The sequence below is a fragment of the Octopus bimaculoides genome, chromosome 3 (assembly GCF_046866305.1).
Source record: "Octopus bimaculoides isolate indiv1 chromosome 3, ASM4686630v1, whole genome shotgun sequence".
Classification (NCBI taxonomy): Eukaryota; Metazoa; Mollusca; class Cephalopoda; order Octopoda; family Octopodidae; genus Octopus; species Octopus bimaculoides.
The window spans coordinates 69116602-69128392 of NC_142930.1; the positions used below are offsets into that span (position 1 = coordinate 69116602).

The 11791-nt window shown below is 35.4% G+C and overlaps 1 protein-coding gene across 3 annotated transcripts in view; it reads left to right on the top strand.

The window, feature by feature from the left end:
* LOC106881720 (lysophosphatidylcholine acyltransferase 1) overlaps window positions 1–11791 on the top strand; it is a 125638-nt gene that overhangs the window by 54421 nt on the left and 59426 nt on the right. For all 3 annotated transcript variants that reach the window (XM_089349188.1, XM_052966352.2, XM_052966351.2), the window contains exon 2: window positions 1286–1428. In XM_089349188.1, coding sequence (XP_089205314.1) covers window positions 1295–1428 — 134 coding nt within the window. In that variant the 5' untranslated portion in view covers window positions 1286–1294. The remainder of the gene's footprint in view (window positions 1–1285; window positions 1429–11791) is intronic.

An 11791-nucleotide genomic window follows, 5' to 3' on the forward strand; every position in this document is an offset into this window, starting at 1 on the left:
CCCAAATTCAAATTTCAATTTTTAAATTTAAAAAATATATTTTTTAATACCCCTTTCTCTCTCTCTCTCTCTCTCTCTCTCTCCTGCACACACACACACACAACTAACCTCACCTCACAGTGCCAAACATTTTATTGTTAAAATTCCTTGGAATAATTTTTTTTGTCAAGTTGAAATCCACTCCCTCTCTTTTTATAAATAAATTCATTTAGGAATTAATAAATAAGATAGTTTGAGTTTTCATCCATAATTTGCATTGTTTTTCAAATCTCATTGGAACCTGTTGTAGTTGAAAATACCCTGACTAATTTAAAACATCCTGAATTACAGCATCTGTTATTTAATAATTTGTTTATTATACAATTGAATTCATTGTTTGACCCCTCTCCGTTGTCAAGTTGCACAACTTATTTTTCATTTTAAGCCTGGTACTTATTCTATTCTCTTTTGCCGTGTCACTAAGTTATGAGGACATAAACAAACCAACACAAGTTGTCAAGTGACTGGCAGGGTGGGGGGACAAATACACACTCACATAGATCTATACATACACACATGCACATATATATGAGGACAGCTGCATAAAGAAGTGCCAAGTTCTAGTAGCGGAGGATATCTGTGGAAGGAGTAGACCCAGGAAGATGTGGGACAAGTTTGTGAGAAAGGATCCTTGGATGCTGGGCCTCACTGAGGAAATGACAAGGGACCTGGAGATGTAGCAGTTTGCTGTACTTGATAAGACATGTCAAGCTAAGTAAAATCATTGTTGTCTTCCACATATACAGGCTTGTCCTTTCAGGTGCCACATAAAAAGCACCTGTGCTGGTGCTGCGTAAACGCATTCACACCAGTGGCATGTGAAAAGCACTCAGCACACTGTTAATTAATTAGTTGGCATTAGGAAGGGCATCCAGCTGTAGTAACTATGCCACAACAGACAACTGGAATCTGGACAGCTTCCTGCTAGCCAGCTTCATGTCAAACTATCCAGCCCATGCCAGCATGGAAGGTGGACATTAAACAATGTTGGTGATGAGGATATATATGATAGGCGGCTTACAGTTTCTGTCTACCAAATCCACTCACAAAGCTTTGGTTGGACCAGAACAATAGTGCAAGACACTTGCCCAGAGTGTCTTTTAGTGAGACTGAACCTGGAACCATGTGATTGAGAAACAAACTTCTTAACACACAGCCACACCTGTAATAAATTGTTTTTATTTTGTTTATCAGAATATTGATAGTAGTTTATTCATGGTATTTACATTTTCTAATTCTATTTCAGATTGGAGTGATGTCTTTCACCATTGCACCTATACGGATCCTCATTGCAGGAATTCTTTTGCTGCTTGCTTGGAGTTTGGCTTCTTTGTCTCTTCTTTTTCAAACTGAAATAGAAAGACAGAAACCTCTCATAGGATGGAGAAAGTAAGTTTGGGAAGAATTTATTAAATATATGGACCACTTAGAATGTTTAATTCTAGTGTAAATTTTAATTTCAAAGATGATGAGTTTAACTGACATAGGCACATTGTTAGTGCTTAACCTATTTAATGCTTATTTTATTAGTTATAGCTATTATTAAAGATGTTCAATTTTGTTATAGCTATTTTACACATAAATCTCCTTGACTCAATTGTATTAAACTTCAGATTCCTTCTGTAGTTCTTTGACTGATTCTTTAATGAGAACCAGGTCATTTGCATTTAAAAGTTCTCATAGAATTCAGTTCATTCTCTTCCATTATGTTGAAAAACCGTTAAATATCTGTCAAAATATCATAGTGTAGAAGATATTGTTATCGTAGTCAAAATTGATATGATCTGTTTACTTGTACTAATTAGCTATATCTTGTGTTTTGTCTTTCTGGTTTTAGTTTTAAAGTTTGAAAAGTTACTTATGGTTTCTGTTCTCTACATAAAAAAATGAGTGTAGAAAATACAGAAATTTGGAGCACAAAACAATATGATTCAATAATGATTGACTCCCAACTCTGTTTAGATTTGTATGATGCATATATTAGAAATGTGGACTTGTAAAGCTTTGAAATACCAACAAAAAATGAAGTAAGCCAGGATGTTTGCTAGAAAAGTTCTCCTATGTAAAACATTACCACTTGAACTTATTTCTTCATGGTGTCAGGCAAATAAAACGGCCTAAAATGAAATTGAAAATATTTTCATCAAACACTAATTTTATAAATTACTAACTTAATTTTAGGACAGGACTTCAATATTTCTGATGATATCCAAGGAAACTGTACTTGATATCTGTGCTTAGATCTGTTGTAATTTGGTTGATTTGTGTTCAATACAGTAGTTTTAATTTTTGTTTGACATCTTGTTAACATTGGTCATTCATTTCGTGTAACAGTAGTGTTAATTTGTAATGAGAGTGGGTAAGCTTTCAGTGAGATCAGTAAAGACATAAATGTTATAACTTAGCATTTTTTTTCTTCAAAAGTTTTAATCTGAGTAATTCTTAGCCTGTCATCAAAACTCTAGTTTGTTTTGTCATAAGATAATATTAACTAGGTACTTTAGGGACATTTAATCTTGGACTTCTTTGAGTTTGCTACAGGAATCAGAAGGAAGAGAAGAGAGCTAAGAGCAGAACATTGTTGTACTTTATTGTTCCCTGAGCTTACTGTTAATCTTAGCACTATTTTAAGCTTTTTTCATGCATTGAACAAACCAATCCTTCATATCTAACTCATTGCTTAGATGACATCAAAAAGCAAAAAATTTCCCAATGTTACATCAGAAATATAACATCCAGGTGCATAATCAAACTGCATCTTGTTCAACTTTACTATGGCTTTTTCTGTTCTGTTAGTTATCATGGATAATTTTTTTCCTACACAATCTGATTAACTAAGTTATTGCTTGATGTGGCAAGAACTCATCCTGGCATTTTCATCATCTCAATTATTCCTGATCAGGGATTTGATAATTGTTCAATGTTGAAATGGAATCATAGTTAACAAGTGAATAATTTGCTTTCATCTAGAAATAACATCAAGCATCATTTTAAAGTAGCAACATTAGATGTGCAGTATTAAATAGTTCTTTTATTCTTTTTGGATTGTGTAGGTAAGGCATGAACACTTTTCTACTTAAGCACCACTTCTTGCTTTGTAATCTCTCAAAGTGGCATTTCCATACCTGGTTGCTAATTTGTATTCAGTTGCTGTCATTTATTATATATGAGTTTCTATTTGTTAGTCCATTTGCTAATTCTGTTTAGAAGCTGACACTGACAAAGGAATCTTTCAATTCCTACTCATTCCTTTTAGACAAGTTTCTTTTTGAACCTTAATCCAGAATATAATGCAGACTACCTTTGATATAAATATGTTTCAAAGAGCTAATCTTCATTTGTATGTTTTATAAGACTTAAAAAAGAAATTACTCAACACATATCTGTATAGTGTTGAAATATTAAGAACTTGCCCACTCTCTTACAATATCATGATTCACAAACTGTGTCAGCTTACTTTTTCATTAATTACTTTAATTTGACACAGAAACAGCTGTGGTTTATGAGCAAGTATATGTTTCTCAAAAAACATTAAACAAATACGATTTCAGTATTGTTTTGGTTACATCACATACTAATGAACTCGGCAGTCTTACCTAAATTTTTCTTCATTTATCTGTTCTTTGAATGTCTTACTTCAGTTAACATCACAGCTTTAACTACTTTTAATCTTACTGTAATAATATCATTAATTTCTAATATTCAGACAAAACCATAAAATTTGTGTGAGGGGTATAGTTGACTTAAATAAGCCCATTATTTTTCCAACCATAGAAGAATAAAAAGGTAAAGTTGTTAGTAGTTGGATTTTCATTTTGAATGTAAAGGGATGTAACTAAAAACTATCTGACCATTTTTTGCCACTTGCTGTCTTTCTCATAATAATATTGTCAATTATATAAGTAGGCTATCTCACAGTTATTTAACTAATATTCTTTACTACCTTTGCTGCTACTTTTCGAAAGTTTACAATTCTAATATTCAGAATTATGTCAAGCAGTACTAATATCAAGGCAATTCAGATCACATTTGATGTTTATTTGGATTGTTCTTGAGTGGAAATGACATCTGCCTCCGAAATTTAGCACCAGTTTTTTGATAATTTGTTTACTGCAGGTCACCAAATTGACATAATCTTCTCCAGTTGATGACCTCCTTGACACCAGAGAGATCAAACTGACTCCTTAGCGAAAGTTAAGCTTTCTGATCCAGCATTTTGCTGAGTGACTCTTTCTAGGCAAGGTCATGTATCTGATATTCATGGATCAAGTTTTACTACATGAGAGTAACTTATTGTGAAATTTAACTGGGAAATAGGTCATGAAATTACTTTCAATGCAACCAAACTATGTGTGTGCTGCTGTTTAAATGAACACTGAGAAACTCAATCAGATCACTATATAAGAATAGTCATCAACCCTTGTCAGGGTCGTTATTTTCTAAACACAAAGCAAATCTTGAGAGAAGATACTTTGTTACTTTTCAATGCAATTTGGATTCAGAATTGCATGGTAGCAAATTATACAAATTATACTTTGTGAAACATCTAATTTAGATTTTTGTGGTCTATTTACATTTTTTCCTAGGCAGACGTTTTAATATAATCATTAAAAGAGCTTTTACTTACTTATTAGACATATCACAACATGGAGATAGTGTATTAAATGTATTCTTGTTTTCTGTACAGTGACTTTATTGTTCTAATCTTAATCAATACAACATTCTAACAAATCCGATATTCAAGGTTTAAAAAAAAAAATGAGCATTTTAATAGATTGCCTGTGAAATGACCCAAACTGGATGATGTCTATCATAATGAGGTTTTATTAAAACAACCCTCCTTCTAATTCTCTAGTCCAGTCCTTTGTCTACATGTGAGAGCTATCCATCAACATAGAGCTTATGTAATTAAAAAATTTAGTTTATTCATTCTCGTGTTTTTTTTTTTCTTTTCTTACTCTACCATTACTGTCTTTCTCTTCAAACTGAATAGTTATACATTATTTTCAAGAGATTCTTACGATTTAGTCAAACGCTTAATTCTTTTTTAATTATTGCTACAAAGCTTTTTCCCCTGAATAGATTCTTACACATTAGTTCAATACTTAATGCCTTCTTTTTAGCTATACTTATAGATCATACTCCCCACCACCACTAAACACAGACACACACAGACACAGACGCACATTTTGTTTAAACAGTATTTTATTGTTTTAAATGCATTTTCATGATTATATTTTTGAATGTCTGACTAGGAAGTGTTTTTTTTCTTGGTTGCCTCAAATATCAATGAATGCTCACTCAGTTATTGAGGGATATCACATACAATATCGTTAAGTGTATTTAAGAATAGATTATTAACACAATATCTACTAATTGAACCTATTGTTAATATGATCTAGCCTCTTTAATCTTATTTTCAGTGAGGCTTTCTGTCACCTAATAATTCTCTTCTTACACATTTTCTCTCTTTCAATTCTTTCATGATATTATTACTTGTTTTATTAGTTATGATTTTGTTGTTTTACAGTGTTCCTGAAACTCATTTATCCACAAAGATTCATTTGACCATTTAAAAACAAATTTGACAGTGAGACAGTTGAAATTGCATCTCACTGAAATTTTATTTAGCTAACATCTTACGTTACCTACACAGGATACAAAAGTAAAACATTTCCTTCATTTTTTTTTTTTTTTGCTTTTCTGGAAGAGGATCCTTAAGTTATATATATATATATATTACTACTACGTATCTCTTTCCCCCCCCCCCCTTGTACTTCCTCTCTTTCTCTTTTCCTCTCGTTGCTCACCTATTCTACTTCCTCCCTTTGTTTCTCCCTCTACCACTCTCTCTCTTCCCCTTACACCGGCATGGTCACATGCTTCCGGTCAATAATCCTTTTCTTCCTTGGCTATTGCCGAGCAAACACGCGAACTACCTCGTCCCTTCTTTCAAGTTCGTGTCTCACAGCGTTCATACACAAATAATTTTTCTCGTCTGGCCGTAAAGCCTTTTCTGTTTGTTTTCCTGTCTTGTTTTGTGTCCGCCACTACATTCCTCCATGGCAAGATTTAATTTGTGTATACAAATTTAATTTGCGGTCCATGGGAAGAGCTGTTTTAACAATGCGTCCTGCCCAGCTCTTCGAAACGCCGGTGTTAAAACGGGGGTAGCTGATGAAGTAGAATGTTCTCTATGTGACTTGTGTGTTTTCTCGTCTACGTTTCGTTTGCAATGTCCTGTACCCAGATATGCACCTATACATACAGGTGGATGTCGGTATGCACATACCTGTACGTATATATGCATATACTCATTTACTATTTGTTTATATATATATATATATATATATATATATATTTATATTCTTTTATTCTTTTCCTTGTTTCAGCCGTGTGGCTGTGGTCATCCTGGAGCACCACCATGGTCTTTCTGACGTCGTCAGTCTGGGTGTTTCACATCAACACTCCTGCATGTGGCATTTTCCCAGCTGTTGGTACATTTGGTGTATAATTGAGTTTGATTCTGCTGCCCTCGTCTGTATCTCATGTCGGCTGTTGGTTCATCCGGTATTGTGGAGAGGAGGATGTCCTGTTCCCTTTTGAAGACATCCACCTCCACCCTATGCAAATTTCTCAATTTTTATGGCAGGGCATTGAAGAGCTGTGGGCCTTTGAAACCTAGACTACTGCAATACGTGGTCCTGAATTTAGATAGAGTGGACAGTACCTTTCGTACAATACAATGCCGGCCAGTTCTGGCATTTGTATAACACTCAGTGCTAAAGTTAGGTACTAGCCCTTCTAGGATTTTCCATATGTATATTATTGCACATCTGTTACGCCTTCGCTCTTGGGAGTTGAGCTGTTGTTTTCTCAGCCTATCCCTATAGCTCATCCACTGCACTGTTTCAATCTTTTTAGTGTAGTGGCGTCGGACTGCTTCAACCTTTGCTGTTAGTTTGGCACTATGTGGTGACCATAACTGGGAACAATAGTCCAGATGGCTGAGAACAAAGGTTCTCCACAGGCTCAACATAGTTTCTTGGTCTCTTGTCTTGAAAGACCTCAGTATCCATCCTGCCAGTTGTTTGCACCTTGCTGCCATCTTGCTTATGTGCATCTAAAATGATACATCATTGCACATACTAATCCCTGAATCTTTCACTCCCTATGACTCTGGGATTGTAATGCCTTCGGGTGCAGTAAACGTAGATTCTACAGTATTTGTACTGAGTTGATAGTGCAGTGCTTCAAATTTTCCAGCATCAAACTGCATGTTGTTTATTTCGGCCCTGTTGTATATTCAGTTTAGGTGCCGCTGTAAGCTTGTGACATCCTCTTGGTCTTTTTTTTTTTTGCCTGTGAAAATTTTGTGTCATCAGCATAGCTCTTGACAATGGCTGTCCTATTTATATATATACTTATATATATATATCTGTAAATATAATATGTGACAAATATTTGGTAGCCATGATAAAACTCTGAGTTTTGGGTGTTGGGGCGGAAACTCACGTTGGCATCTCTTCAGTTATTGGGCCATCGAAAAAATGCTATGGAAATGACCGTTAAACAGAGGGAAATTACTGTGTGATTGACCGTTATTAAGACTAAAGAGCTAGTAGCATGACCGCTAAGTAAGAGGAGGGAGTAAAAATGTTCATAGCATTTGCGTAAGCGCGCATGTCCATACATACACATACGTGCCTGCACACACACACATGCATGTGCCTATATGTATATACTCATCTACCCTTACTTGAAACACACACATGCTCACTCACACATTTGCCAAAAAATATATACATACAAGCATACAGGCTTGCACACACATATGCACAAAAAAAGGTTCATACACATGTCTATATACGTACATGCACACAAAAAAGCAGGGCTAAAGGCAAAAATACAGAAAAATGTGTAAAAATGTGTAAAAAATAAGGAATAAGAATAAAAAGTAAAGGAGTAAATATGCTCATGGCGAATGCATATGCGTGGATGTCCATACATACACATCCGCACATGCACACCCACATACATGTGCCTATGAGCATATGCTCGCCCACACTCACTTGAAACACACATGTGCACACACAAATTCGCCAAAAATAATTTATGCATACACGCACACATGCTCACGCATGTGCACAATAAGTTTCATATACACGTCTATATATGCACACACACACACACACACACACACACACACACATATATATATATATATATATATACATAAGTATATATATATATATATATATATATATATATATATATACATAAGTATATATATATATATATATATATATATATACATAAGTATATTTATATATATATTTATTTATACATAAGTATATTTATATATATGTATATCTATATATACCGTAAATCTTCGAGTATAATCCGCATTTTCCCCACCAAATTTAAAGGCCAAAATCCCTAGTGCGTACTATATACGAGGTTAAAAATGAAAAATATTTTTTTAAACAATGTCCGAGTCTCTATTTGCTGTTCGGCAATGTTTATACAGACGCATTTTGTGATGTTGGGTGCAAAAATACCTTAAGCTAAGCCTAAAAGCAATGAAGTCATAAAAGGATCATCCATAACTTGCAGTAAGCAACGTTTATTAATATAAAAGTGTTGTATATGGTCTGCAATGGATGGTTCTCAGGATGACGTTGTATGGAAAGATGAAATAAATGAAAGTGAATTTTCTGATGTTGACTATGAATCTGACGATGACGGAGATTTACACTACAATGATGCTGATACGTTTACAGAGGAACAAATGGAACAGTTATTTAATGCTGTAAGTGACGTTGAATTTGAAGGATTTGAATAAATGTTTTTGCTTTTGTAACAGATAGTGATAAATATGTGAAGGCAATTTCATCTACTCATGCATATACTATCTTCTGGAAAGGCCTACCTAAGGGTCAGCGTAGAGAATCTGGTGTTGGGTTTGCTCTCAAGAATACATTAGTGTCCTCAATTGCAGAGCTTCCAAGTGGTATGTCTGACTGGATCATGTCATGCCGTATCAAACTGACAAAAGGTAGGTTTCTTACCGTTGTCAGTATTTATGCACCAACAATGTCCCATTCTGATGAAACTGTGGGACAGTTTTATGACAATCTAGCAAGATTATTGAGGAAAGTTCCAATTTCTGACAAGCTGGTCATTTTGGGAGATTTCAATGCAAGAGTTGGAAAGGACTATGTTTCATGGCCTGTTTTAGGTTGACATGGGATTGGAAAATGCAATGAAAATGGAGTAACTCTTTTGACATTTTGTACTGAGAATAATCTGGTTGTCACCAACACTCTGTTTAAGCAGAAAAATAAATATAAAATCACCTGGATGCACCCAAAATCTAAGCATTGGCATCTCATAGATTATATTCTGATTAGGAAATGTGATATGAAAGACGTTTCTAGCATTCAGGCCATGAGAGGGGCAGAGAGCTGGACTGACCATCATCTGCGTGGCAAAATAGATTTTTCGATAATACCTAAAAATCGACAGTCTGGTCCTAAGGTACCCAAAAAGTTAAATGTTGCAAACTTTAAATTATCAAGATTCCACGATGCTATAGAAAGTATTAATCTTGACCCAAACAATCTATGGGAAGATTTCAAAACAAAAGTATTTCAAGCTGCAAGTTCGTCAGTCGGATTTAAATCTCATAAATCCAGAGATTGGTTCTCAGATAGATCAGCAGAAATTCATGATCTACTTTTAGAAAAACAAAACTTAAGCAATACACTGCTCTCTCAGTCCTTGAATCCCAACTCAAACGAAACTTACAGAAAGCTGAAAAGGAGAGTGCAAACTGCTCTAAGGAAAATTTAACAGGAATGGTGGAATGATAGGGCAAAAGGGGCACAAGAAGCAGCTGATAGAAATGATGCCAGGGTTTTGTATTCTTATGTTAGGGAGGTATATGGTCCAAAATCTTCCTCAATAGCTCCAGTGAGAACAGAAGATGGATGTTTTCTTCTGACTGACACCGCTTCTATTCATAAGCATTGGGTAGAACATTTTTCTGCACTTTTGAATAGATCATCATCTGTTAACATGAGGATGATAGAAAAAATTGAACAACTTCCAGTTATAGAAGAGATGGCATTTGAATCAACTCTAAATGACATTTTTTTGGATGTGAATAAGCTGAATAACAACAAGTCTCCAGGTTCTGATGGAATCTGTGCAGAAGTCTTGAAATATGGGGGTGACAAAATGTTTGAACTCTTAGATATTTTAATTTGTCACTGTTGGAGAAGTGAGAAAGTGCCTCAAGACTGGATTGATGCCATTATTGTCTCCTTATATAAATCGGGGCCAAAGATCTGTGTGGTAATTTTCGTGGGATTTCCCTTTTTTCTGTGGTTGGAAAGATGCTCGCCCACATTTTGTTAGAACGTTTAAATACCTTTATAGTTCCAAATATGGTGTTTGAGTCTCAGTGTGGTTTTCGTTCCTCCAGGGGCACAGCTGATTGTATCTTTACTGTCAGACAATTACAGGAGAAGTGCATTGAACAGAATCTTGCTCTGTACCATTGCTTTGTTGATTTGAGCAAAGCATTCGATACTGTTAATCAAAGTGCTCTGTGGCTAATTCTGGGGAAAATAGGTTGCCCAGAAAAGTTTATAAACATGGTCAGGGCTTTGCATCAGGATATGAGAGTTGGGTTAATTTTGGCTGGTAGGCTTTCTGAATCTTTTGCTGTGGAAAACGGAGTAAAGCAGGGAGACCTTGATGCACCCACCCTCTTTGCAATATACTTTGCCGTTGTGGTGTCACATTTCTTTCGAAAACTCTGAGGAGGGTATCTGCATAAAATATCGAACAACGGGGAATGTTTTTAATTAGACCTGACTGAAGTTTAAAACAAAGGTTTTTACCTCACTTATTCGGAAGCTTTTGTATGCTGACGATTGCGATCTTGTCAGTCATGCTGAAACAGGTCTGCAATCCCTTGTATCTGCATTTGACGCGGCTTGTGATGATTTTGGCCTGACCATCAATCTGAAAGAAACAGTTGTAATGTATCAACCTGTGTATGGTGCTGTTTGTAATCCCCCTAAAATTTTTGTTAAGGGAAAATTACTTGAGGTTGTCAATTCATTTGTCTACCTGGGAAGCTTCTGTTCAAGATGATGGAAATCTTGATAGGGAAATACAACTGTGAATTCAAAGGGCAGCAAAAGCATTTGGTGGCTTGGAGTCGCGCGTCTGTGCCAGCGACATATAAATAACAATACAAAGCTGGCTCTTTACAAATCATTTGTCTTACCATCCCTGTTGTATTCCTGTGAAACTTGGACTTGTTATGAAAGGCATTTTAAACTGTTAGAACGATTCCACCAAAAATGCCTTCGTCATATTTTAAAAATTAAATGGAATTCTTTTACTCCAAATACAGATATCCTTGCATCTGCAGGCATCCCCTCAATTAAAGCTATGATTTTGAGGAACCAATTGAGATGGTGTAGACATATTGTTTGAATGGCAGATGAACACATGCCGAAACAGTTGTTTTATGGTGAGCTTGCAGAGGGGAAACGCTATTGGCATAAACCTAAAAAAAGGTTTAAGGATGGCATAAGGACTACTATGAAGTCACTTGGAATGGTTCCAGAAGATATAGAAACCCTCGCTTCAGATCGAGTTGGATGGCGAACAAAAGTGTGGAATGGGATGAAAGCGTTTGAAGAGGCCAGGATAACACAAGCAAGACTCAGAA